The sequence below is a fragment of the Chamaea fasciata genome, unplaced genomic scaffold (assembly GCF_029207755.1).
Source record: "Chamaea fasciata isolate MVZ Bird 193981 ecotype frontalis unplaced genomic scaffold, bChaFas1.0.hap1 SCAF_30, whole genome shotgun sequence".
NCBI classification, from domain to species: domain Eukaryota; kingdom Metazoa; phylum Chordata; class Aves; order Passeriformes; family Sylviidae; genus Chamaea; species Chamaea fasciata.
The window spans coordinates 1,173,205-1,199,200 of record NW_027094115.1 but is presented as its reverse complement, the minus strand read 5'-3'; the positions used below and the strand labels follow the sequence as shown (position 1 = coordinate 1,199,200).

General features: G+C 63.7%; 5 protein-coding genes across 7 annotated transcripts; 2 read left to right on the top strand and 3 right to left on the bottom strand.

Annotated features, from left to right (window-relative positions):
• Positions 1 to 376: 376 nt before the first annotated feature.
• On the bottom strand, positions 377 to 7,149 carry GGCX (gamma-glutamyl carboxylase). The gene is made up of 15 exons (XM_066206113.1): positions 7,106 to 7,149; positions 6,818 to 7,030; positions 5,881 to 6,039; positions 5,497 to 5,662; positions 4,792 to 4,870; positions 4,623 to 4,729; positions 3,919 to 4,082; positions 3,393 to 3,652; positions 3,003 to 3,134; positions 2,387 to 2,538; positions 1,908 to 2,077; positions 1,468 to 1,598; positions 1,253 to 1,400; positions 641 to 830; positions 377 to 564 (listed from the first exon to the last, which is right to left on the bottom strand). Exons 1-15 carry the CDS (start codon positions 7,125 to 7,127, stop codon positions 411 to 413), a joined length of 2,247 nt encoding a protein of 748 aa, XP_066062210.1. The 5' UTR covers positions 7,128 to 7,149; the 3' UTR covers positions 377 to 410.
• A 212-nt stretch (positions 7,150 to 7,361) lies between these two features.
• VAMP8 (vesicle associated membrane protein 8) lies at positions 7,362 to 9,688 on the top strand. Of its 2 annotated transcripts, XM_066206157.1 has the most exons (4): positions 7,496 to 7,591; positions 8,072 to 8,099; positions 8,603 to 8,791; positions 9,472 to 9,688. In XM_066206157.1, exons 2-4 carry the CDS (start codon positions 8,088 to 8,090, stop codon positions 9,613 to 9,615), a joined length of 345 nt encoding a protein of 114 aa, XP_066062254.1. In that variant the 5' UTR covers positions 7,496 to 7,591; positions 8,072 to 8,087; the 3' UTR covers positions 9,616 to 9,688. The 2 variants fall into 2 exon arrangements, with proteins under 2 accessions (XP_066062255.1, XP_066062254.1); XM_066206158.1 differs by lacking the exon at positions 8,072 to 8,099 and having other exon boundaries at positions 7,362 to 7,591.
• Positions 9,689 to 13,679: 3,991 nt separating this feature from the next.
• On the bottom strand, positions 13,680 to 15,269 carry CUNH2orf68 (chromosome unknown C2orf68 homolog). The gene is made up of 4 exons (XM_066206152.1): positions 15,072 to 15,269; positions 14,809 to 14,927; positions 14,323 to 14,462; positions 13,680 to 13,903 (listed from the first exon to the last, which is right to left on the bottom strand). Exons 1-4 carry the CDS (start codon positions 15,179 to 15,181, stop codon positions 13,781 to 13,783), a joined length of 492 nt encoding a protein of 163 aa, XP_066062249.1. The 5' UTR covers positions 15,182 to 15,269; the 3' UTR covers positions 13,680 to 13,780.
• Positions 15,270 to 15,362: 93 nt separating this feature from the next.
• Positions 15,363 to 21,573, top strand: USP39 (ubiquitin specific peptidase 39). Its single transcript, XM_066206117.1, has 12 exons — positions 15,363 to 15,716; positions 16,362 to 16,431; positions 16,521 to 16,615; positions 17,155 to 17,291; positions 17,553 to 17,705; positions 18,253 to 18,478; positions 19,181 to 19,258; positions 19,332 to 19,399; positions 19,950 to 20,281; positions 20,795 to 20,930; positions 21,012 to 21,098; positions 21,219 to 21,573. Exons 1-12 carry the CDS (start codon positions 15,383 to 15,385, stop codon positions 21,264 to 21,266), a joined length of 1,764 nt encoding a protein of 587 aa, XP_066062214.1. The 5' UTR covers positions 15,363 to 15,382; the 3' UTR covers positions 21,267 to 21,573.
• A 127-nt stretch (positions 21,574 to 21,700) lies between these two features.
• Positions 21,701 to 24,722, bottom strand: SFTPB (surfactant protein B). Of its 2 annotated transcripts, none has more exons than XM_066206141.1 (7): positions 24,640 to 24,722; positions 24,091 to 24,248; positions 23,667 to 23,735; positions 22,854 to 22,952; positions 22,361 to 22,720; positions 21,867 to 21,971; positions 21,701 to 21,787 (listed from the first exon to the last, which is right to left on the bottom strand). In XM_066206141.1, exons 1-7 carry the CDS (start codon positions 24,686 to 24,688, stop codon positions 21,752 to 21,754), a joined length of 876 nt encoding a protein of 291 aa, XP_066062238.1. In that variant the 5' UTR covers positions 24,689 to 24,722; the 3' UTR covers positions 21,701 to 21,751. The 2 variants fall into 2 exon arrangements, with proteins under 2 accessions (XP_066062238.1, XP_066062239.1); XM_066206142.1 differs by having other exon boundaries at positions 24,091 to 24,215.
• Between the last annotated feature and the right edge of the window lie 1,274 nt (positions 24,723 to 25,996).

Below are 25,996 nucleotides of genomic sequence, written 5' to 3'. Positions count from 1 at the left end.
GAAATTAAGGCACAGGGTTCTGGGATGGGGGAAATAGCGGTGGAGGAACTGGAGTACAAGGCAGGAATGAGTATTGGAGCAATAGGTATAGGGCAGGTTGGGGTTTGGGGAAATACTGAGGAATAGGGAAACAGATACAGGAAATTGGGGTATGGGTGAAAGTAGTGGGGTGTGAGGGGGTACTGGGGTACAGGGGAGACTGGGATGGATGAACCAGGAAGGGAATGTGGCTGGGGAGCTGGGGCACGGAAGGAGCTGAGGGATGGGAGGGAAAGAGGGACGGAGGGAAGTGAGTACAGTGGGTGGGTAACACACAGGGTGGGGGTGCTGTTTACCGGGAGAATCTGGGGCATGGGGAAACTGAGGCACAGGAGGATTTCTGGCTTAAAAACGGCATTTATTTGGGGTGTTCAGAGCTCAGGGCCCCTCTGGGCCCCCCCACTGGTCTCGGGCCAAGCCTCCTCCTCCCCACGCCAGTTGGCAAAAGTCACCTCCTGTGCCAGGCGCTCTGGGGACGGGCGGCCCAGTGCCAGGTTCCGCAGTGCAATCAGCGTCATCAGGGCACTGTGGGGACAACGGTGGGCAACAGGGGCACGGGGGGCACCGGGGCACGAGGGGACAAAGGGGCTTTGGGACTGACCTGCGGCGGAAGATGAAGAACTTCCTGCGGAGGAAGCGCCGGAGGCGCTGGCCCAGGCTGGATTCCCGCTCACGCCGCTGCTCCCGCTGCTCCCGCCGCAGGAACAGTGACACCACCGGATCCAGCGGGACCCCCGCGGGTGGGGGCTCCCCCAGGATGGGACGCAGCTCAGGGGGCAGCGGGGACTGTTCTGGTGGGGTAAAGGTGATGGGGGTTTTGGGATCCCCATGATCCCCCCCCCCCCAGTCTGGTGATGGCAACTGGGGATGTTGCCACAATCCCCCCACACGAGTGACAAGGGACTGGGTGTCCCTGTCATCCTCCCATCCTATTGCTCATCAGAGAATGAAGTGACTGGAATTTGGGTCCCCTGCTGTCCCCCCACCCAGTGACAGCGACTGGGGTCTTCTATGATCATCTCAGCTCACCGGGGGCTGAGGTGATTGAGCTTTTGGGGTCCCCCAGTGCCACCCAGGAGTTGAGGTGATGGGGATTTTGGAGTCCCGGGAAGCAAGGTGTCAAGGATTTTGAGATTCCCAGGCATGAGGTGTCAGGGGTCTTGGGGTCTCCAGGGATGAGGTGCTTGGCATTTGCGGGTCGCCCTCCCCTCACCAGTGCCATTGCGCACACGCTCCCGCAGCTCCTGCAGCCGTGTCAGGTTCCGCTCCAGCTCCAGCGCTGTGGTGTTCACATACAGGTACATGTAGCACGAGGGCTCCGGGGACACTGTGTGAACCTTGTGGTACTGCCCCGCCGGCAGCTGGGGGAACAGGAGCATCAGCACCCCCAGATACCCCCAAGCCCCCCGGGGTCCCTCCAAGCCTCACCTGCATCCCCTCACCCTCCTGCAGTGAGTGGTTCTGCTGCTGCTCCACCAGCTCCACCACCACCTTCCCCCGCAGCACCCGCAGGCTCGTGTTCCCTAGGTCTTCACTCACAAAGTTCTCCAGGTGCAGGCCTGGAACACAGCTGGCTCTGTACCCCCACCCTGAACCCCTGGGACCCCCCTGTGCCCTGTACCACATCCCTCCAAGCTCTCAGGTAACTCCTCTATGTCCTCTACTCCACCCCTCCCACTGACTGCAGGGACACCCCTGTACCCCAAAATGCCCCCTCAACCTGAGGATTCCCCCATGCCCTATACCCAATCCCTGAACCTCTGGGATTCTTTGTTCCCTGTACCCACCACTGACCCCTCTCTGTGCCCTGTGACCCCTGTACCCCACCCCCAAGACCCCCTGACACCCAGAACCCCCCTGGGTCACACCGGGGAAGTCTGCGATGAACACGGCATCCGTGTGCCTGTCCAGCTGCGCCTCTAACTCCTGCAGCCGCTGGCGCCATGGAGAGAGATCCACAAGCAGTGGGAGCAGCCATGGCGTGGGGGTCCATGGGGACCATGGGGCACGGACCAGGTCCACCCGGGGGTCCACAAGTCTGAGGGGACAAGGTGTCAAGACCCTACAGCACCCCCAAATCCTGTGTGTGTCCCCAAACCCCTGCTGGAAGTGATGGTGCCCATAGCATGGGGAACCCTAAGAACACACAGGGTCTATGGGGACCAAAACAGGTTCACTTGTGGGTCCACCAGCCTCTGAGGACAAGCCACTGGCACCCTTATATGTCCCAAACCGTGTCTTCCCTAAACACAGCTGAAAGCACCAGCTCCAGCAGCGGCAGCACCCACAGTTGCGGGCCCACAGCTCCCACCCCAGGTCCCCCAGGGCTCCTGTCCCCCCATCCCACCTCTGCTGGAAGCGCTCGTTGATGGACACCCAGACATCAAAGTAGATCTGGGGCTGGGTGACATTGTAGCGTGGCAGGAGCCGACTCAGGCAGGCTGAGTACTGCTTGAGCATGTCTGCGTGGTCCCGCCAGCGCCGACTCTGTGTAAACGCCTGCGGGGAGCCAGGGTGAGGAAAGGGGAAGGAGGGGTGGGAAAACTAAGGTAGTGAGGGATGGGGGAAACTGAGGCACGGAGGGATGAGGGATAGGGGAAATAAAGGATGGGGGCCACAATGAGGGAGGGGGGAAAATAAGGAATAGGGAAAAACAGCGCACGGGGCTTGTTCCATGAGTGGGAGGTGATGGGGAGACATGGGGAGAAATGGAGGTACAGGGGGAAAATAATAAATGAAGGAAACTGAGGCCCATGGGGGAAGTCCTTGTCTTTGGGAGTGAGGGGGGGGGCCACCAGGGCGAAATGGAGGCATGGCAAGAAAATGAGGGATTGGGGAAACTGAGGCGCAGGGGGGTGTTGGCTCAAACACTGAGTTTGTCTAAACTGATCAGCGCTCCCCCATCCTTCTGCATCCCTGGGCCCGGCTCACCCCAGTCTCAGGTGGCCCCAGGGCTCACTCACCCCTGGTTTCAGGTACCCCACCTCCCCGGTGAGCCCGTCCCTGTAGGTGATTTTGACATGCTGGTGGAAGCGGGAGTGGACCATCATGTCCCAGGAGTAGCCGTAAAGCCCGTTGGTCCAGTTGTTGTAGCCCTGGGGAGACATGGGGAGGTCATAGACCACAGGGGTGTCCCCACCCCAGGGGACAAGGACAGGACAGGGACCTCCATACCTACCACCAGCTCCCTTTTACCACCCTAAATGCTCCCCCACCCCCTTAACTGCCCCCTCCGTGCCCCCAAATGCCCTCCACATCCCCCAGTCCCCTCCCTGTGTCTCCCAAACTCCTTCTTACTCAAACCACCCCCTTGTCCCCAAACCATCGCCCCAATCCCTCCCCCTTATGCCCACCTGGGTGATGAAATGGGAGTAGGGCAGGAAGAGCTGCTCCAGCACGTAGAGGACAGTGAAGGCTGCGGCCAAGTGCTGGCGAGGCCGAATGCCCCCCTGCGCCCCCTGGCCTCCGTAGTGGCAGTCAGGGCTGGGCTGGGGGGGCTTTGTGGTGGGGAGCCACTCCTGCAGCCAGGTGGGGCAGCGGGCCAGGAGTCCACGTGGCCACTCGGGGCGGCAGAAGAGCCCATTGGTGGCCAGCATGGTGTAGGAGAACATGCCTGAGAAAAGGACACTCAGGGACCCCCACTGCACCCAGGGGTGGGGGGTGCCCCTGTCTGGGATTGTGGGGGTCCCTGCACAGGGCCAGGATGTTTTAGGGTGTCTGGGCACCCCTGTTCAGGATTAGGTGGGGGGTTTTGGCGGCCATGGAGCACAGAGCTTGCCCTGGCTGGGGGTGTTTGGAGGTACCCAGGGGTCCCATGTCCAGATTGAAGATGCTCTGGGGGTGCCCCGGGAATAGTGGAGGTGCCGTGTCCCCCCTCACCAATGCTGAAGAGCTGGGAATTCATGCAGTGGAAGTAGGTGACGAAGACAAGGGCGAGGGTCCGTGTGGCATCGAAGAAGAGCAAGAAGCCGGCAGAGAGGTCGAGCACCAGCCCCCCGCCGTGCACCACCAGCCGGCTGGTCAGCTCCTCAGACAGCACCAGCCTGGCCACGGAGATTTCCTCAGCATTGGCCTCACCCCAGCACTGTGCTCAGCCTCACCCTGCCCCCTCCTCAGCCCCATCCCATCATCTCCCTCACCTTCCTCCTCCTGTCTGTCACATTCCTCATCCTCAACCCAAACACAACCCTCTGTACCCTTACTCATCCCATCCCCCTTTTAACCCCAGCCCATCAGCCCCCTACCTTCCCCATCATCCCCCATCAAACCTCCTTAACCTTATCCTCCAACCCTATAACCTTCCTCATTCCATCACAATCCCATCCCAGTCCAGCATTCATCCTCATCCCCTCCCCTATCATCCCCCTCACCCTCCTCACTGTGCCACATTCCTGTCACCCCATCCCCATCACCCCCTCCTCATCCTCACCTTGGACCCCTCAATTCCACTGCATCTTCATCAACCCCCTTCACCCCTCCTCATCCTCACCCCAAACCACCCCTCAGCATCCTCATCCCATCCCCACTACTCCACTGTCCCCCTGCTCACCCTCATCCACCCCTCGCCCCTTCCCCTCCCTGACCTGAAGGGTGCAAAGAGCCAGTGCCGGGCAAGGGTCCCCATGGAGAACCCCCCAACCCAGTCAGCGTCCAGCTTCTTCAGGCCCGCAATGAAGTACACGATGAACACCTGGGGGGACAGGGTCAGAGAGTCCAGGGGCTCCTGGGGGGTCCTGGGGCAGGGACACCCACCTGGGCACGCAGCAGGGCATAGTTCCACAGCGGGACGTGGGCGTTCCGCTTCTGGGGACGAAAGAGCCCATCCACGGACCTGCAGGGACATGGCGGGGACAAGGCCACTGTCACCCCATTGCCAGAGCCATGGGGACACGTGTCACTGCCTGATGGGGACACAATGGGGACAAAGTGGCAGGGGTGACAGCAGCTGGGTACACAGTGCCACAGGAATGTCTCCTGGGGACACAGCACCATGGGGACTCCAGGACCTGGGCCACCTGCTAGGGACACTATGGCCTATGCCATCCCAGGGGGCCCCCATGCCACAAGGGACCCCAAAACCTGTGCCGCCCACAGGTGACCCAGTGTTACAGGGGTCCCCAGCACCTGTACCACCCCCTAGAGACACCAGAGCCACAGGGGATGCCAGAACTTGTGCCATTCCACAGGGACCTGATGTCATGGGGGTCCTGAGGATCTGTGCCACCCCCTGAGGACCCAGTGCTATGGGGACCTGGGGATCTGGGCCACCCCACTGGGACCCTGGTGCTACAAGGGACCCCAAAACCTCTACCACCCCATGGGAACCCCAGCTCCATGTCACCACCCTGCTGCCTAGAAGAGCTCCAGAACCTGGGATCCCCAGAGCCACCCATGTCCCCTTGTGTCCCCACAGGCTCCCTGTGCTTTGAGGGTCCCTGCAGCCCCCCAGGTGCCCACCCATAGCGGTCGGCACCAAGCAGTGCCAGCTGGAAGCCCAGCAGCCCGTAGAGGTAGGAGTGGTTGTTCCAGGAGGTTTTGTCCAGCAGCAGCAGGTACCAGTATGGGCACAGGAACGCGATGCAGCTCAGCCGGTAGCAGCACCCCAGCATGATACCCAATGCTCCTGTGGGCACAGGACCCCTGGTGTATCCCCTGTCCCCTCCTGGTGCCTGTCCCCAGCCTCCCTTCATCTCCCCTTCCAGTCCCAGTGTCCATCCCAGCGCCCACTCCCACCCCAGTGCCAGTCCCCACTGTGATTCCTGCCCACATCCCACCCCCATTCCTGCCCCAGTGCCATCCCTTGCCTGTCCCATTCCTCCCTGGCCCCATCCTTGTCCGTACCCAGGAACATGATGGTGTAGAGCAGGTACATCCAGTCCAGGGGCAGGGGCTGCAGGAAGGGCAGCAGTGGGAAGCGACACACCTCCAGCCCATCCAGGTACCGCTGGTCCAGGTGCCCCAGGCCCCGCTCCTGTGGCACATCCAGGGCCATCAGCAGTCCTGCAGGGGATGAAGGGGGGCCAGTGACCCCAGCGGGCCGGAGGGGACCCAGGCATCCGTTGGTCAGTGGCCGTGTTCCCCCATCCGGCCTCAGGGAGCCCCGGGTGTACGGGCGGGCATTAACCCCTCCACCCACCCAGGCCATTGCCCAACCTTTACTCCGGTGCTGACGTGTCACAGCTGGACATTGCCAGCACCCCTCGCATTTGGGAGATCCCCCGGATCTCAGCCCCTCTCCCCAGTGCCCTGAAGCCCCCCCAAAGACCGGGTGCCCCCTGAACCTCTGGATTCCCTGAGCCCCCACAGGCCCAGCCTCCCTCTCCCCCCAGAATCCTCAAGGAGCTCTCCCAAAGCTTCCCCATCCCTCCCAGAGCCCCTCCAGCCACGCCAGACTCCCCGATCCCTGCAACCACTCCAGACCCCCAGCCCCCACTGTCCCTGCTGCCCCGTTTTCCCCTCCTGAAGCCCCTCTAGCCCCCCCGAGCCCACGATCTCCTTCTCCCCCCCCCGGAGTCCTCCCGGACCCTCCCAGCCCGGGGGTTCCCCGTACCCTGAGACCCACTCCAGAGCCCTCCCCGTCTCCCCCAGTCCCTGCTCCTTCTGTCCCTCCGGTGTCCCCCCGGGCCTGGTCTCCCTGTCCGGGTGCCCCCGACCCCTGTGCTCCCCGTGCCCCTCAGAGCCCCTTGGTCCCCCCAGGCCCCGGTCTCCCTGTCCCCTCGACGCACCTGCGGCTCTCCCGGTCCCCCCGGAGCCCCCCCAGTGCCCCGACCCCGCTGACCGAAGGCTGCGCGGAAAGCTCCGAGCGCAGCGGGGTCCTGCGGCCGGTGCAGCAGCCGGACGAAGCGGTGCCATCGCGTCAGGTCCCTTAGCTCGAACCCCAGCAGCCGCCGCGCCAGCCCGGCGCCGGCATCGGAGGACTTGGGGGAGCCGGAGGGGTTCGGGGGAGACCCTGCCGCCTCCCCCCGCTCCGGCCGCCTCCGACGCGCCGGACCTATCGGGGGTCACAGGTCAGGGGTCACCGGGGTCCCCGGGGCTCCCGCGCCCCCCAGCCCGAAACGCTCAGTACCCGCCGCCGCCGCCGCCGCCATCGCCCCGGCCCGGCCCCGCCGCGCTGCCCCCCTCCGCCCCGCCGCACGTGACGGCCGCGGCAGCCAATCAGCTGCCACAGGGCGGGGCGAATGGGCCACACCCCGTCAAAACACGCCCCTTTCTCCCACCAGACTCCGCCCCCGCGACCCCCGGCCCGCGACCCCCGGCGCCTTGCAGGACTCCCCGGCCCCCCAGACCCTAACCACCGGCACCCCCCGCTCTCCACGACCCCCGGCCCACCGTGACTCCCGACCCCACCCAGACCCAGGCCCACCGCGGCCCCGGCCCGCCCCCAGCCCCGGCCCCCCCCCCCGACCTGACCCCGTGGCGGCCCCGGCCCGCCCCCAGCCAGTCCCCTGCCCGGTGGTGCCGCCGTTCCCGGAAGCCCCGGGCAGGCGGGGCGGGGCGGGGCGGGTCCGGGACCGCGGCGGGAGCGGAGCTGAGAGGGGCCGGACGGACCATGGTGGGGTCGGGGCACCGAGGGGCACGGGGGGGGTCACCGGAGGGTAGTTCGGGGGTCGCCGGGGGAGGGGTGCGGTGGTCCCTGTGGGGGCGCCGGGATGTGTAGGGCCTCCGGGGGTGTCCGTGGGGAAGCAGCCGGCGTGTTCCTGGGTGTGTGGAGTGCCAAGGGGGTGTCCATAGGGGGTGAGGGGTGCCCCTAGGGTGCTTAGGGGGTCCCTTTGGGGGCTCCAGCGCACCTGTGAGAGTCTGGGGTGCCCACAGAGTGCTTGAGGAAGTGCCCAGCTTGCCATGGGGTGCCCGTAGGGTGCTTACGGGGTTCCTCTGGGGTATCCGCGGTGTGTATGGGGGGCTGGGTGCCAGGGGGTGCCTGTGGGATGTGGAGGGGTGTCCGGGCGACCCACAGGCTGTGGCCTGGGGAAGTCCCTGTGGGGTGGTTGGGGTTGACATGGGGCACCTGTGGGGTGCTTTGACGTTCACACAGGGTGCCCAGAGTACATATGAGGTGCCAGGTAGGTTCATAGAGAGTGCTTGGGGTGCCTGTAAGGTGCTTAGGGGGTCTCTTTGAGAGGTCCACATTGTGCCTGCAGGGTGCTTAGGGACATACATGCCTGGGGAACCCATGGGGTGCTCAGAGGGTGGCTATGGGGTGCTGGAGGTATTGGGGTGTGTGCGATGCCTGTAGGGATTTGAGGAAGTGCCCAGGATGCCCATGGGGTGCTCAGCAGATGCTTGAAGTGGGCGTGCGGTGCCTGTGGGGGACTCAAGGCACTTACGGGATGTTTCAGAGTGTATCTGGGGTATCCAGGGAGTATATGGGGTGTCTGAGACACATACGGGATGTCATGGCGGTGCCTAGAGGGTGCTTGGAGAGGTGCCCAGTGTGCACATAGGGTGCTTGGGGTGGACATAGGGTGCCTTGTGGGTACTTCTAGGGTACTTGCAGAGTGTCTATGGGGTATGGAGAGTGCTCAGGGGGTGTGTATGGGGTGCCCACCTCTGCCCTGTGCTGCAGGCAGGGGTCCCGGACAGGATCCCGGCGAATGTCACGACAGATGCCACAACGAGCACCGGGCGTGTGCAGGCGCTGCAGCGCGAGGTTCAGGGTGTCACCACCATCATGACACAGAATGTGGAGCGTATCCTGGCACGGGGTGAGAACCTGGAGCAGCTGCACAGTAAGAGCCAGGACCTGGAGGCCACGGTGAGGGGGGCATGGGGGGTGTGAGGGTGGGCATGGGGTACCCACATTGAGCATGGGGTCCCAAGGGTGGGCACAAAGCTCCCTGAAGGTGACCCAAGGTCCCTAAGGTGGCGTGGCATCTCTCAGGTGGTCTCAAAGCCCCCAAGGTGGTGCAGGGCTCCTGAGGTGGCACTGGGTCCCCTGTGTGGGGGCTGGAACCCCAGGCCAAGGAACATAAGATCCCCAAGCGACAACAGGGTCCCTGAAGGAATTGCAGGGAACCCAGTGGGATGGTGTGGGACCCTTGGGTGGCAGGGAGTGTCCCTAGGAAGTTCTGTGGGCATCCCCAGGGTTGCAGTTGGTGCCCCAGAGTGGCAGCCGAGGATCCCCAGGGTGGGCAGGATTGTGCCCAGGGTAGCCGTTGGGGTCCCCAGAGTGGCAGGGCTGTCCTCAGGATCTCAGCTGATGTCCCTGTGGGAGCAGTTGGGGTCCCCAGGTGACAGAGGTGTTCCCAGAAGGTAAGGGCTGTCCTTTGCATGGGATTTGGGTTCTCCAGGGTGGCATGGGTGTCCCTGGATTGGCAGTGTAGTCTCCGGGGTGGCAGCTGAGTGTCCCCAATGGTAGTGAGCAGTCCCCAGGGTGAGAGGGCTGTCCGTGGGGTGGCAGGGATGTCCCCATGTCTCTGAACGCTGTCCCTACAGTCAGAGCACTTCCGCACGACATCCCAGAAGATGGCCCGGCGCTACTGGTGGAAGAACATGAAGCTGCTCATCATCCTCGGCCTCGTGGGCATCATTGTCCTCATCCTCATCATCCTCCTGGCCACTGGCACCATCCCCACCTAAGAGCCACTGTCCCCACAGAGACACGGCAACACGGCCACCCCAGGGCCCAAATACAGATGGGGGGAAGAACCAGCGAGACTTGTGTGTGTGTGTGGTGGGGGGGGGCACATGGGGACATGATGGAGGACACAGAGGGACATGGTAACATGGGCATGGGGACATGGGGGGACACAGAGGGGACAGGCACAGGGATACAGGAATATTCATGGGGATATGGGAGGACGTGGTGGGGGACAGGCCCCAGGGATGTGGGTATATGTGTGGGGACACCAGTGGGGTGACGAGGGGGACACGTGTGGGGACACAGGCATGAGGGGATGTGTGGCGGGGGGGGCGCCGTGCCAGGACTCCGGGGGTTGTGCCAGGCACCGAGGGACAAAGGACACTGTGGTGGCACTGCCACCCTTGGAGGCTGGGTGAGGGGGGAGAAGGGGGAGGGCCGGGGACAGGGACATGGTGGGGTCCCCAGAGACCCGGACATGGGGGTTCTGGTGTGGCCCCATATCTGCAGGGACTTGGGGACACCGACACATGTGGAGCTGTGGGGCCCCTTTTCTCGGGGACAGGGCAGACCCAAGACACATATGTTTGGGGGTCCTGGGGACATGGGAGGCCCGGGGGGCTGTAGGGACAGGGGGCTCTCTGGGGACATGGGGACGTGGGGGGCCCGGGAGAGCCGGCAGCTGGGGAGGGTTGAGTGGGGGGTCCCGGGCAGCCCCGTCCCGGAGGGTGCGGGCCGGTGTGTCCCGGGTCTGTGGACACTCGAGGGTGGGAGGGGGGGCGGTCCTGGTCCCTCCCGTCGGGGGCGGCCGCTGGGGCCCGAGGGGGGACGGGTACAGGAACGGGCGCACCGGTGGCGACATCGACCCGTGGTACCGGGACCATGGTGAGTCCCAGGCCGCCGCTGCCATCGCTTTTGCTTTCGCTTTCCGCGGGGGCAGACCGGGATCGGAGGCACGGGACCCGCCGGGCTCGGGATCCCCCGGTGCCGGTCCCGGTCCGCGCCCCCGGGCTCTCCTTACCGACGCGGTCTCTGGGGGTGGTGGCCCCCGCGGGACTTTTCGTGTCCCTGTGTGTTCCGGCCCCGCGTGTCGCGCGTGTCCCCCGCCGTGCCCCGTGGTCCCGGTGTCCCCGTGTGTGTTCTGACCCCGCAGTGCTCGTGTCTCCCCCGGTCCTCATCCTCAAGTGGTCCTGTACCCACATCCCCACGGTTTCCTGTACCCGTGGTCCCTGTGTGCCCCCTGCCCCCCCCCCCCCCCCCCAGTGCCAATGTCCCCGCGGTGCCCTTGTCCCCGTGGTCAGGCTTTGTCCCCACGGTGGTACTTTCCTCATGGTCCCCTGTGTCTCCATAGTCCCCATGATCCTCATGTCCCCTGGTCCCCCACATGGCCCATCCCCACGTTCCCCCAGTCCCCTTTCCTCATGACGCCCGTGTCCTCGGTGTCCCCGCCTGTCCCCGTGGCATCTCCGTGTCCCCTTGGTCCTGATATCCCCAGGTCCCTTTGTCCCCATGGTCCTTGTGTCTCCACGGTCTCCCTTCGCTGCAATGCCCATATCCCCGGTGTTCCCACAGCATGCCATGTCCCCACATTGTCCCCCCCGTGTCCCCAGGCAGGGCTGGCGCGGTGCCAGCGCGAGGCCGAGGAGGTGGTGGAGCTGATGCGACAGAATGTGGCGCGGGCGCTGGAGCGGGAAGGGCACCTGGAGCAGCTGCAGAGCCGTGCCCAGGACTTGCGACAAGCGGTGGGACCGCGGGGACAGGCCGGGACACACGGCGGTTGGGGGAGTGGCACTAGAGGGGACACCTGGAGCAGCTGCAGAGCCGGGCCAGGGCCTGGGGGACACACATGGCCCGGCGGTGGGGTGTGGCACTATCGGGACACCTGCAGCTGGCCAGGACCTTTGGCAAGTGGAGGACGGCAGGGACACATGGACCGGGAGGAGGGGCAGTGGGGCTTTATGAGGACGTGTAAATCTGGGGACACAGAGCCTAGGGGACACTGCGGAGCCATAAAGCCCCAGGGAGGACCTGTTATAGGAACATATAGCCTGGGGGGGACAGTATAGGGACATGTAGATATGAGATACATACAGAGCCCTGAGGGGACCCTATGGGGACATAAATCTCAGGGCTGGACTTGCTCTAGGGACATTGAGCCCTGTGAGGGTAACATACAGAGCTCCAGGAGGGACAAACTATTGGGACATAGATTCCTGGGGCGACCTATAATCCTGGAGGACATTGTAGGGACACAAAGGAGCTGGGGGGTACTGTGGGGACATACAGCCTGGGGAGGAGAGACTCCAGGGCCGGAGAAGGGTTGGGGGGTTCCTGTAGGTTCCCCCAGCCCCTCTGTAGCCCTTGGGGGGACTGTCCCCTATCCCCCTCCATGTTCCCACAGAGTGAAGCCTTCACCCGCACCACACAGATGGTGACACGGCGCCAGCACAGGAGATGTCGGGGGTGGCACCTGGTGGCCCTCAGCCTTGGCCTCCTACTCCTCTTTATTCTGGGTTTGGCACTGGCGCTGGCCCTGGCACGGTCAACCCCTGGGACTGTCACCAGCACTGTCCCCACCCCACAGGGGGGGACCAAGCACGCCCCCAGAACTGCAGGGACCCCACAAGAGAGCAACACGGGGATGCCTGAGGGGACCCCATGATAAATAAACACCAGGACTTGTTTGGGGAGACTCTACAACAACAATAATGAATCAGTGCGATGATCTTCAAAGAGACCCTGCAATAAATAAACTCCAAGATCTGTTTTGAAGAAACCCTACAATAAAAACCCAGCAAGACCCATTCAAGGTTAACACTACAATAAGCACCAGGAGCTCTTTAGGGAGACCCGACAATCACAAACCAGGAGGATGAACTTCAGGGAGACCCTATAATAAATAAATACCAAGACCTCTTTCAGGATGACCCCACAATAACTAAGGCTCCAAAATCTGATTTGAAGATACCCCACAATAATAAACCAGCAGGATGAACTCTTGAGAAGACCCTACAATAAATAAACACCAGGATATGTTTAGGACCCCACAGCAACCAAGCCTGTGGGACCTAGTTCAGGAAAACCCTACAATAAATAAACACCACGATCTGTTTTGGGGAGACCCTACAATAAATAAATACCAAGAGCACTATGGGAAGACCCTACAGAAACAGAGCAGTGGTATCAACTTGGGGGAGATCCTACAATCCCAAACCAACAAGATAATTTCCAGGAAAATCTTACAATAACAAATGTTCCAGACCCTTCAGGGAGACCCTACAATTAATAAACATCAGAATCTACTTCAGGGAGACCATGTCATAACAATGAACCAGGATGATCTCTGGGAAGGTCCTACAATAACAAACATGCTGGACCTCCTGTGTGGAAACCTTATGAGAAATAAACACCTTGACTTTTGTTTGGAGAGACCCTACAAAAACAAACCAGCAGGACCCACTCCAGGGAGACCCTATGATAACACCCTGGACCCTCTCTGGGGAGAGCCTACAATAAACACCAGAATCTGCTTGGGGTAGACCCTACAATAACAACCCCTCTATGTCTTGCTGCTGTGAGACCCCACAAAAACAGAGCAGTGGAGTGATCTTCAGGGTGACCCTACAATAACAAAAGACCCTGATTCAGGGACCCACACAATAAGCCCCACAACCCACCCTGGGGAGACCCTACAACAAACACTCGTGGGACTCACCCTGGGCACACCTGGCCTTGGCCAGAGGTGCCACCAAGCTGGGCTGGGGGCAGGAGGGGGCTGTGGCCCCACCACCAAGGTGGGGGATGCAGAGGGGACCCTGGGGACACAATGGCACGTGATGAGGGGATGGGGACTCCAGGGAGGAGACTGGAGGTCCCCAGGGACATGGTGACACCTGGGAGGGACTGGGGGGACCTGGCAACCAGTGTCACTGCACGGGGCCACCCTGGCCTGGGCTGCTGAAGGGGACGAGTGCGGAATGTGACCCTTGGGGAACCCAGAAGCCACGTTACTTCCCCCCGCCCCTCCATGCCTCAGTTTCCCCAAGCAGTGAAAGACACCAGAGCCTCGCAGCACCTTTATTGACACCAGGGGGATGGCACCGGTCCCCGGGGTGGCATCGGTCCCATGGGGGTGGCAGTGTCCGGGGGGCAGGGATGGCAGCGTCACCCGGTACCCCGGCGCTTGCTGAGCTCGTCCTGCACACGCTGGCATAGGGCCCTGCGCAGGGGGGGCTCCAGCGGGCTCCGAGCGCACACCCGGCGTGTCACCTCCTCCGCGCTGTCCCCCTGTGGCACCCGTGTCACCTGCTGGGCCTGCCGCGGCTGCCAGCGCCCCACGGAACCCCCCCCACGGCACCTCCACTGCCCCACGGCACCCACCTACAGCACCCACCGCCCCACAGAGCCCCTACGCACAGCCCCCCACGGAGCCCCAGCCCTGCGGTACCCATTGGGCCCCACAGCAACGTCCCCTGTCCCATGGGACCCCCACTAACAGCACCCCATGGCAGCTGAGAGCCGAGGTACCCCCACGCCACGGCAGCACCCCTGGCCCAAAGGCTCCCCCCCATGTGACGGGCGCCCACCGCACGCCCACACCCAAGGCAGCGCTCTCTGCCCCGCAGAACCCCCACCCACCACACCCTCAGCCCCACAGCAGCACCCAGCCCTCCGCCCCCCAGCCCCCGGCGGACCGGGGGGCGCACCTGGTGCACGATGACGGCCGTCACCTGCCCGTCGTCCCCCTCGTACTCGAGGCAGAAGAGCCGCGGCCCGCGGGTGGGGTCCGGGGAGGCCTCGCGGGTGTCGGGAGGGGGCCCCGCGCTGGCGTCGCCCCCGGGCCCCCCTGCGGCACCTGCACCCTCAGGGCGGGCTGCCGGGGCGCCCCGGGCCGGCCCCCCCGGCTGTCCCCCGTCCCCGCGCCCCTGGGGGGCCCGTGTGTCCCCCCCACCTCGGGCGCCCCCCATCCCCACCCTCCGTCCCCTCCCTTGTCCCTCCTCACCCGGGAGGTTCCCCCACCCGCGGGTACCTCCCCCAGTCCCAGCCCACCCACCCTGGGGTGTCGCCCCTTCCCCACCCCTTCCTTGGGTGCCCCTAGCCCCGAATGCGCCCCGGTCGCATCCCCCGCAACCACCTCTCGGGGTCGCCCCTCCGCGCCCCCAGGGTGTCCCCGCGCTATCGGTGCCGCTCACCGCTACCCCGGTGGGGCCGGTACACCTGCTGGTCGGGCCGCCGGGGCCGCGCCGGGGCCGGGGTCAGCCGCGTCCGCGCTCGGCCCCGCGCCTGCCGCACCGCGCGATCGTACGCGTCCCTGAGCACCGCAGGGGCCGCGTTACCGGCGGGGCACCGGAGTTACGGGGTGGGGGGGGGGGGGGATCGAGGAGCACCGGGGCCAAACCGGCCCGGGGACGAGGATGGCCGGGGGGGGGCGGGGGGGCCGGGCCGGTGCCAGTACCTGGCGAGCTGGTTGCGGCGGATGTGCCGCACGAAACCGTGGCTCATGTCAAGCCGTCCCCCCGGCCGGCACCGCCAGCCCGGGGCCGCCGTTGTGGCCGCCGCCTCCATCCCGGTACCGGGGGCGGGGGTCGGTACCGGGACGCCGCGCCTTTAAGAGCCCCCGGGCGCGGCGCGTGCGCCCGCAGGGGGCGCCGCAGTGCGCAGGCGCAGCAGTATTCCCGTCCCGACAGTTGCGCATGCGCAGAGTTTTACAAACGATTTGACCCCCGTCCCTGAGCTGCGCATGCGCAGCTCACCCGCGCCGCCGCCATGTCGAGCCGCGGGAGGCGGGACCGCGACCCCCGGGATGCCCGCGGGGCCTCCTCCGCCTCCTCCGCCTCCTCCGCCCGGGGCTCCTCCCGCAGCCGCCGCGACGGCGATGCCGAACGGCCGCGGGGCCGGCGGGACGCGGAGCGGGAGCGCGCGCGGCGGGATGCGGCGGATGCGCTGCCGGTGGATCTCGCGCGCGTAAAGAGGGAACCAGGCACCGCCCCCGGCACCGGCGTCTGGGGGGGCTCCGGCACTGCCGCCCCCGCCGCGCCCGTCCGTGTGAAGCGGGAGCGGGAACCGGATGGAGACTCCGACCCTGAGCCCGAGCCCGCCGGTGGGGAGGAACGGATGGGACCAAAGGGCTGAGGGGACACGGGGGACCGCGGGGAGTGAGGGGGGAACGGCACACCGGGATGGGGAGCGGGGAACTGAAGTGGGGGAGGACCGGGCTGGGTGTGGAGAGACGCAGGGGTGCGTGCACACCGTGGTGTGGCGGAGGCATCGGGTCGGGGGGATCGGGCACCGGGGGGTGTGAAGGGACACTGGGGTGTCTGGGGGCACCGCCGCGGGTGGGGAGCGATAACAGTGATGTCCCGGAGGACACCAGGGGAAGGGGAGACACGACTGTGCATGTGCAGAGGAGTTGGGGTGTCCTGTGAGCTGATGGGGGAGACCCTGGGGTGTGTGAGGAGGGACACACTGGGGGGTGGGGAAGGAACCGGGAGGGGAGGGATGCGGAATGGGGTGTCTGGGGGGATTCTGAAATGAGAGTGCGGTGTCTGAGGGGATTCTGGGACGGAGAAGTCACCAGGACTGATCCTGGATGTCCTGAGCTCAGCTCTGGGCAGAGTTTGCAGACACCTGGGGAAACTGGGACTTTACCCCGGGGGTTGTAATGGAGGGGGGTTGGAGGGGCCGTCATTTTTGTGCTTTTGAGATCCTTGTGCCCTCCTTGTTAACACTCTCCTGTCCCCCCCAGTACGCTATGGGCGCTTCGACCCCGAGGACCAGCGCAGCCGGCACTGCCCCTACCTGGACACCATCAACAAGTGGGTGACAGGGGTGTTTTGGGGTCCCCCTGTCCCTGGGGGTCCCCCCAGCTCCCCCACAGTTCTGTGACATTGCCCCCTCCTCCCAGGAGTGTCCTGGACTTCGACTTTGAGAAGCTCTGCTCCATTTCCCTGTCTCACATCAATGTCTATGCCTGCCTTGTTTGTGGGAAGTACTTCCAGGGTGAGACCCTCTGCCCCGGGGCTGCTGGGGGGCATGGGAATGTGGAGAACACCCAGGGGCTGCTGGGGGGCACACAGGGGACAGCCAGGATTCTTGTGGTGCCCTGGGGGACACACATAAGGACTGGGATGCTGCTGGGCTGGGGCATAGGGGACATCCCAGTGCTGTTGCGAGTGAACACTAGAGGATGGGGTGGTGATGAGGGGGACACCCAGGGACTGGGGTGGAGCACAAGGGGTATGGGATAGTGCCCCAGGGCCGTGGGGACACCCAGGGACGGGGATTCTGCCTGGTAAGGTGATGGGGAACAGCTGGGAGCAGGGTGCTGTCAAGGGATACAAAGAGGATGCCTGGGGAGGGACACAGTGGGGGGACATTGAAGGACAGGGTGGTTGCTGGGGGAACTCAGGGACCCTCCAGTGGGCACAGCTCCTCCATTGGTGTACAGGGGATCCTTTCTGTGCCCCCTCCCTCTTCCCATGGCTGTTCTGTGCCCACCCCTGGTGCCCTGTGTCCCCCTGATGGCACTGTCCCCGCAGGCCGCGGGCTGAAGTCCCACGCCTACATCCACAGCGTGCAGCTGAGTCACCATGTGTTCCTCAACCTGCACACGCTCAAGTTCTACTGCCTGCCCGACAACTATGAGATCATCGACTCCTCTCTCGAGGACATCACGGTGTGGGGCACCTTCAGGGGTACCCCGGCTCTGGGGGGCATGTTTGGGGTCCCCAGTTCTGGGGGGTTGGGTTTGGATTTGCTCCAGCTCTGAGGAGTTTGGGTTGGGGTTCCCCCGAGCTCTGGGTTGTTCAGTTTGGGATCCTCTGGCTCTGAGGGATTTGGGTTGGGGTCTATTGGCTCTGAGGTGTCAGGTTGGGATCACCCTGTCTCTGAGGGATTTGGGTTGGGGTCCCCCAGTGCTGAGGTCTCTCTCCCACAGTACGTGCTCAAGCCCACCTTCACGGCTCAGCACATCGCCCACCTGGACAAACAGGCCAAGCTGTCCCGTGCCTACGATGGCACCACGTACCTGCCTGGCATTGTGGGGCTCAACAACATCAAGGCCAACGACTATGCCAACGCTGTGCTCCAGGTGACACCAGGGTTAAAGGCTTCCTTTTGGAGTGAAACCATGCCAAAACATCACTGTGGGTCTGACAGGGAGGAATTGCACCTTTTCTCCTGGGGGCTATACGCTGTGAGGGTGTTCAGGCTTCGTTCTGGGGTGAAACCCTCCCAAAATCCTGCTCTGGGGGTCTCGGGGATGAGTCCCACATCTTCTCCCACGGCGTATGCACCTGGGGATGCCTTCATTTTGGGCTGAATCCCCTCTGAAATCCTCCTAAAATCCTTCTGTGGGGGTCCTGAGGGTATATCCCACCTTTTCTTCTATGGGCACTACACCGTGGGGGTGCAGGTGGCCTTTTAGGGTAAAAGCCCCCCATAACCCTCCCCATACCCCTTCTGTGGGGCTGACAGGGATCAACCGCACCTCTGGATCTTTTCCAACTCAGACTGTTCTGAGATTTCCTGCAGGCTTCATACCCATGGCAGTACAGGGTCTGCATAATTGCTCCAAAGCCCTCCCAGATCACTCCTCTAGGGGTGCGGGGCTGAATCCCCCCCTGCTCTGTCCCCAGGCTTTGTCTAATGTGCCACCCCTGCGGAATTACTTCCTGGAGGAGGAGAACTACCGTCGCATCCAGCGCCCGCCTGGGGACATCATGTTCCTGCTGGTGCAGCGCTTTGGGGAGCTCATGAGGAAGCTCTGGAACCCCCGGAATTTTAAGGCACATGTGTCACCCCACGAGATGCTCCAGGCCGTGGTGCTCTGCAGCAAGAAGAACTTCCAGATCACCAAGCAGGGTGGGGTATGGGGGGACAGAAGGGGCTGGGAGGCAGAGCTGGGTTTGAGGGGAAGAGCTGGACCTGGATTTGGGGGTACGGGGCTGGGTTTGGGGGTCTGGATTTGGAGTTGCAGGGCTGGGTTGGGGAGGCAGCACAGGGTCTGGGGGCTCTGTATTTGGTGCATGCTGGGTTGGGGAGGCAGCACAGGGTCTGGGGGCTCTGTATTTGGTGCATGCTGGGTTGGGGAGGCAGCACAGGGTCTGGGGGCTCTATTTGGTGCATGCTGGGTTAGGGAGGCGGCACAGGGTCTGGGGGCTCTGTATTTGGTGCATGCTGGGTTGGGGAGGCAGCACAGGGTCTGGGGGCTCTATTTGGTGCATGCTGGGTTAGGGAGGCGGCACAGGGTCTGGGGGCTCTGTATTTGGTGCATGCTGGGTTGGGGAGGCAGCACAGGGTCTGGGGGCTCTGTATTTGGTGCATGCTGGGTTGGGGAGGCAGCACAGGGTCTGGGGGCTCTGTATTTGGTGCACGCTGGGTTGGGGAGGCAGCACAGGGTCTGGGGGCTCTGTATTTGGTGCACGCTGGGTTGGGGAGGCAGCACAGGGTCTGGGGGCTCTGTATTTGGTGCACGCTGGGTTGGGGAGGCAGCACAGCGTCTGGGGACTCTGGATTCAGGGGGCAGAGCAGAATCTGGGCTCAGGTCCAGCTCTACCGTTCCAGGGGATGGGGTGGAGTTCCTGTCCTGGTTCCTGAATGCGCTGCACGCAGCACTGGGCGGCACCAAGAGGAAGAAGAAGAGTGAGTGGGGGGAGGTTCTGGGGGGGCCCTCAGGGGCTGCTGTGTCCCTGCTAAGCTCTTGCTGTCTCCCCAGCCATTGTCACCGACGTGTTCCAGGGCTCCATGCGCATCTTCACCAAGAAGCTGCCACACCCTGATCTGGTGGGCCTGGGGGAGAATGGGGTTGTTGAGGTGCTGTGGGGGTTGTTGGGGTCCAACGAGGGGTGTCAAGGTCTGGTGGGCAGTGATGGGTGCAGTGTGGGGTGCCAGTGTCCAGTGCGATCCAATGGCAGGAGTTGGGGAAATGGGGGAGTTGGGGTACAATGGGAATGACAGGGTCAAAAAAAGGGGTGTCATAGTCCTTTTTGTGGGGGAGTGTCGGGGTCAGATGGGGAGTGGTGGGGTCTGCTGGGGGGCTGTTTGGAAATGGTGCGGGGTGTTGGGTGTAATGGAGGTGATGGAGGAGGTGGCTGGGTATCATGGAGCACCTGGGCCAGGAGATTAGAAGTGTCCGGGATCTGACTGGGGAGTTTGGGTCAAAGGAGTGTAATGGGGTCAAATGAGGGATGGGGGGTGTTAAGGTATGGTGGGGGACTCTTTGGGTACAACAAAGGCATATTAGGGTCCAGTAGGGGATTTTGGGTCCAGTGGGGCTGATGGATCCAGTGGGGAATGTTGGGTCCAATGGGGATGTGCCATGGGTGCCCTGCAGCCAGCGGAGGAGAAGGCACAGCTGTTGCAGAACAGTGAGTACCAGGAACGCATGGTGGAGTCCACCTTCCTGTACCTGACCCTGGACCTGCCCACGGCGCCGCTCTACAAGGACGAGAAGGAGCAGCTCATCATCCCCCAGGTGCCCCTGTTCAGCATCCTGGCCAAATTTAATGGCAGCACCGAGAAGGAGTACAAGACCTACAAGGAGAACTTCCTGAAGCGTTTCCAGCTGACACGCCTGCCTCCCTATCTCATCTTCTGCATCAAGCGCTTCACCAAGAACAACTTCTTCGTGGAGAAGAACCCCACCATCGTTAACTTCCCCATCACGTGAGCCAGGAGGAGGGGGCTTGAGTGGCTGGGAGCTTGTAGAGAGGGTTAAAAGCATCTAAGAGGAGATTGGGGGTATTTGGGGGGGTTGAAGGCATCTGGAGGGGATTGTAAACATCTGTGAAGTGCTGGAAACATCCAGAGGGGCTTTGGAAGCACCTGGGCCAGGGGATTTGAAGTGTCCGGGGATTTGAAGTGTCCAGGGATTTGAAGGTATCTAGGGTGGTATGTGGGCGTCTGGGGGGGCTTTGTAGGCATTCAGGAGGGCTTTAAGAGGTTTATAGGCATCAAAATGGCGTTTGAAGGCACTTGGGGGGGATTTCTGGGCATCTGGGGGTGTTGAGGAGTTTGTAACATCTGGGAGGGGGATGTAGATATCTAAGGGCATGTTGTGGGCATGTTGGGGGAATTGCAACAGTCCAGGAGGGATCTGGAAGCACCTTGGGGGTGTCTGTGAGTGCTGTGGGGGTCCCCCGTGGCCAGTGCCCCCCTGAGGGTGCGGGGGGTCCCCAGGAACGTGGATCTGCGGGAATACCTGTCGGAGGAGGTGCAGGCCGCGCACTCCCACACCACCTATGACCTCATCGCCAACATCGTGCACGACGGGAAGCCCTCGGAGGGCTCCTACCGCATCCACGTGCTGCACCACGTGAGTGTCCCCTCCTAGGGGGGCTTGGGGGGGCCACGGAGACCCCCCTGAGTCACCCCATCCCCTCCCGGGTCCTGGCAGGGCACAGGGAAGTGGTACGAGCTGCAGGACCTGCAGGTGACTGACATCCTGCCCCAGATGATTACCCTTTCCGAGGCCTACATCCAGGTAAGGGGGGACAGGGGGGTGATGGTACCCCCAGAATGTCCTATGTCACTCCCTGAACGCCCCCTTACATCCCCAGAATGTCTCCTGTGCCTCCTCCAACCCTCTCCTGCTCTTCTGCAGATCTGGAAGCGACGTGAGGAGGATGAGACAAACCAACAAGGCGCCTGAGACCCTTGGGGACACCCAGAAACCCCCTTGGGGACACCCCCAGCTCCCCTTTGGGGGTATCCCCAACTCGCTAGGGGTACCCTGAGACCCCTTTGGGAGCACCCCAAGCTCCCTTGTGGACACCCAGAGATTTGGCAGGGACACCCATAGCCCACCTAGGGACACTTCCATCCTCCCTGGGGTCACCCAGAGGACCCCAGGGGAACACCCAGACACCCCTGGGAGCACCCAGAATCCTCCTGGGGACACCCCCAGTCCCTCCTGCAGGTGCGTGTGTCCCAGTAAATGCCACCCACTATTTTTGTAACTCATTTTCACCTTTTCTCTTTGGGTTTGGGGGCATTTGTGGTTTCTGCTGCTTCCTGTGACACGTCCCAGCACCCTGTGACCCCTCAGCCCCCATCACACCCTGAAACACCCTAAAACACTGAGGCAGAGCTGCATCCAAGCTTTATTGGGCAGTGCTGGGGGGTCCTGGTGCCCCCCTACAGCCAGACATGCTCCTGGCAGTGCTGCAGGGCCTGCAAGGGGCAGAGAGGTCAGCTGGGGGTGCAGGGGGTCGCAGCCCCCCCATTCCCGTCTGCCGTGTCCCCAACTGACCTGGCAGCGCTGGGCAGCCTTTGGGCCTGAGCACCAGAAGATGGGGCCCAGGGCACAGGGGCCCAGGGGGAGGGACAGCGCCGGGACACGGACATCTTTGGGGTCCTGTGGGGGAGGACGCGGATGAGGGGTCCCCCCAAGGCTGGGGGCACTTCCAGGACCCACCAAAGCCCCCTCCCCAGGGCTGTGTCTTGTGGACTCTGGCACTGTCCTCTTGAGGGAGAGTGGCACTTACTGGGGACCTCATTGTGTCCCCAGGGGTGATGGGGCTGTGACACCCAAGATGTGTCCCCTTGGGGCTGCACCAGCATTTGTGTCCCTGGCAGGGCTCCTGGGGACTGTGACACTCAGGGGTGTGGCCTTGGGGCTGTGACACTCTGGACGTGTCCCCTCAGTGTTGCGTAACCCTGGGATGTCCTGTCACCTCCTGGGGACCATCCTCCCCAGCCATCCTGTCGGCGTCCCCTTCGTGTTCCCCCCCCGTTTCTCCTCACCTCTTCACTGACGCACTCTGCCAGCCGCACCACGATGGCCTCAAGCACCCAGGGCGGTGGCAGCGTCCCCATGTCCTCGTTGTCCCAGTTGTCCCCGCTGCGGCAGGCGAGGAACAGGCGGCAGAGCAGGCGGGGGCTCAGGCGGCCCAGCAGCCCCTCGAGCGCCAGGGCCGCGTATCGCTCGGCCAGGCACTGGCACGCCCCGGCCACCGGCAGCGGCAGCGCCCGGCACAGCCCGGCCACCGCCGCGGCCACCGAGCCCACGGGCACAGCGGCCTCAGCCCGCGCCACCAGCGTGCGGCACAGCCAGCACTGCGGCATCGGCAGAGCCTCCGGGGACACCCCGGTCCCGCCGGAGTCCTGCGGGGCGGGGGGACACACTGCATTCGGTGCTGGGGCCGCTGCCTGGCTGTGCCCCCCCAGCACCGTGGGGCCGTGCCCGTGCCCACGGGGCCACCGTCACGCAACCCCCGCTGTCCCCGTGTCCCCGTACCTGCAGGTGGGTGCCGGGCGCCTCAAGGAGGGGCTCGGCCGGGGCGGCCCCGGGTTCTCCGCGACACAGCTGCAGCGTGGCACAGACCTGCCGAGGCTTCTGCGGGGCAGCACAGGGTGGTGACCCGGGTGTCCCCAAGCCCCGGCACCCCGGGGTGTCCCTGGATGCCGTGGTGTGCCCGCTGCCCCCAGCAGCCTGCATGTCCCTGGGGGCCACAGTGTCCCCAAACCCCCTTGCTTGCTGTGTGCCCCCACTGCCACTCACGAGGTGCTGGATCTGCCCGAGGAGGTGATCAACAAGCACCCGAATCAGGGCCTGGCATGGGGTGATCATGCCAGGGGAACGTGGGCACAGAATGCCCACGACCTGATCTAGCAGCACCTGCGCCAGGGCACCAACAGCGACACCCACCACTGCCATAGTCACCGCCATCACCACCCCAGCCACACCTGTCACCACTGCACCACTGATCCCATGGGGATGGTGCCTGTGGCATGGAACCTGTGACCATGGCACACATGATGGCATCCATCCTGTCACATCACCACCGTGGCCCCTGCTGACATCTGCCACCACTTCACCCATCATCCCAGCACCCACAGTGGCACACACCACCATGGTGGCATCTGTGACCATGGCACCTGCGGTGGCACCCTCAGTGGCTGCTACCACCTCATCAGCCACAGTGGCACTCCCAGTGGCACCTCCCTGTGTGGCACTTGCTGGCACCCACCATGACACCCAGTGGCACCTGTGCCCATGGCCCCCACGGTGACACCCACAGTGGCACCTGTCCCCCATCCCCGCAGGCACCTCCACAGTTGATTGGTTGGAGGCCTGGTGGAGGAAGTCGAAGAGCTGCTGGCACACAGCGCAGATGTCCTGCAGGAGAGGACAGCGGGGACTTGTGGGACATGGGGACACGGGGATGCAGGGATGTGGGACATCGGGGAATGGCAACAGAGGAGGACAGGGTCATGGGGGACATGAGGATGTGGGGATGTTGTGGTACAGGGATGTTGGGAGGTGGGACACAGGGACACGGGGATGTGGGACATGGGAACATGGGGGAATGGGGACAGGGGAACCAAGGAGGTTGCATGAGGATGTTGGTGTAGGACCATGGTGGGAGTACGGGAGCCCCTGTGGAGTTTTGGGGACATACAGGGGGCACAGGGACAGAGGGAAGGGTGAAGGGACATTAGAAGGGTGATGGGGACACGGGGGGGTCTCTCACCACATTGGGATGTCTCTGGGTGAGAAGGGGGCAGCGCCCCAAGGCCCCACAGCGCAGCGCCGTCACCCAGTCCTGGCACCAAGCAGAGGGGGGCATCCCACAGCCCCTCCCCGGTGCCCCCAAACCTGTGGCCACTGTCAGCACCCAGCCAGGGGGACCTGGCAATCCAGGACCCCCCAGTACACCCCCGTCAAGTCACCCCATCCCAACACCAGCCTTCTTGGTACTCCCGGGTGTGGGGGACCCCCTCAGGGAACCCTCCCACTCCAATACCCCATCCCAGGGGGCCCCTGCCACCGTGACCCCACCTCTAAACACACACTACCCCTAAAACTCCACTCCTGCCGTCATGGGGGGCCCCGATACCACCCCCTGATCCCGCCCCCACCCATCCCTCATCGGGGGAGCCCTGCAGTGACACCCCCACATACACCATCCTAGCCTGAGATCCCAAGAGGGTTCAGACCCCCACCCAAGGGCCCCCTTCCCCCCTTGCAGGCACACTCAGCTCTGGGGCTGTTCCCAGGTGTGGGGGTGCAGGGGCCCTACCTGGGGTGGTCCCAAGCAGGGTGAGGAGCAGCTGCAGTGCCAGGGCCATGGCAGGGGACAGGGCTGAGGACGGGGACAGTGGCTGGGCCATGGCAGTGCTGGGCAGGGCTGAGCCCATGGTCTCTTAAGGCCTTGCAAGTGGGATGTGGCCGCTGGGACTGTGCCAGCTCACGGGGACAGGTGTGTCACACGCACGGGAACACTGTGGGGCCTGCCACCCCCGCCCTGCCACTCTGCTGCTGCCCTCATACCCCTGTGTCCCCACAGCCACATCCTGATTGGGTCCCCATTCAAGGGCCCCATGTCCCCTGCAGGAATCCGTTTTAATGTCTCCGTGTCTCCACTGAGTCCCCACTGCAGTCCCTGTGTTCCCTGTTTGGGTCCCATGTTCCCATTGGGGTTCACACTGGGGTTGCCTTGTCCTCCACCGGGATCCCCACGTCCCCACATTCCCTTTTCCCCTGTCCCCAGTCTCCCCACATCCCCTCAACCCCACCATGTCCTTCCCACCATATCACCATATCCCTCCTCTCTGCCGTGTTCCCACACCCCTGTGTTCCTATGTCCCTTTTGTGTCACCGTGGTCCAACACCCCAATATTCCCCCCCATCCCTCCATATCACCCTCCAATCCCCCCCAATCCCCTCTGTTCCCCTGTTCCTTCATGTCCCACCCTGCCACATCCCTCCAAAATCCTTTATGTCTCCATGTCACCAAACTCCCGTCTGCCCCTTGTTCCTGTGTCCCCCATGCCCCCCCATGTTCCCCGATGTTCTCATGTCCCCTCTCCTGTATCAGTATGTCCCCCTCTGTGCCCTCCAGCTCACGTCCCACATTCCCACACCCCCGGATCCCCCATAGTCCCTGAAGTCCCTTATCCCCCACGTCCTGCCCATCCCCCCAGCCTTGTGCCCTGCCACCCCGAGTGTGGCCCCCTTTCCCCCTCCCCCTGCTCCTCTTCCCGGCATGTCCCTCCCTGGTCACCGCCTTGACCCCACTGGAGAGCCCTCAGTGCGGGCGCGGCTGCAGGGCAGGGCCCCACGGGGGGGCACCTGCCCCAGGTGAGGCACTGGGATGGGTCCCAGGGTGGCCCAGCCCCGCGCCGTGCCCCTCTGTACCCTGTGTACCACCCCCCATGCCACCCTCACACCCTGAGCTGCCCTGTACTTGTCCCCCCATTCATTCCACGTCCTTCTGCCACCTCCTGTGCCCCCTGTACCACCATGTGTACCCCAAAATCCCCATGGCACGCCCTGTGCCCCAGGTCACGGTGTCACCCTTCACTTCCCAGACCTGCCGTATCCCCCTGGGGCAGATCTAGGACACACAGGGCAGGGGCTGGTTCAGGGGTGCCCCC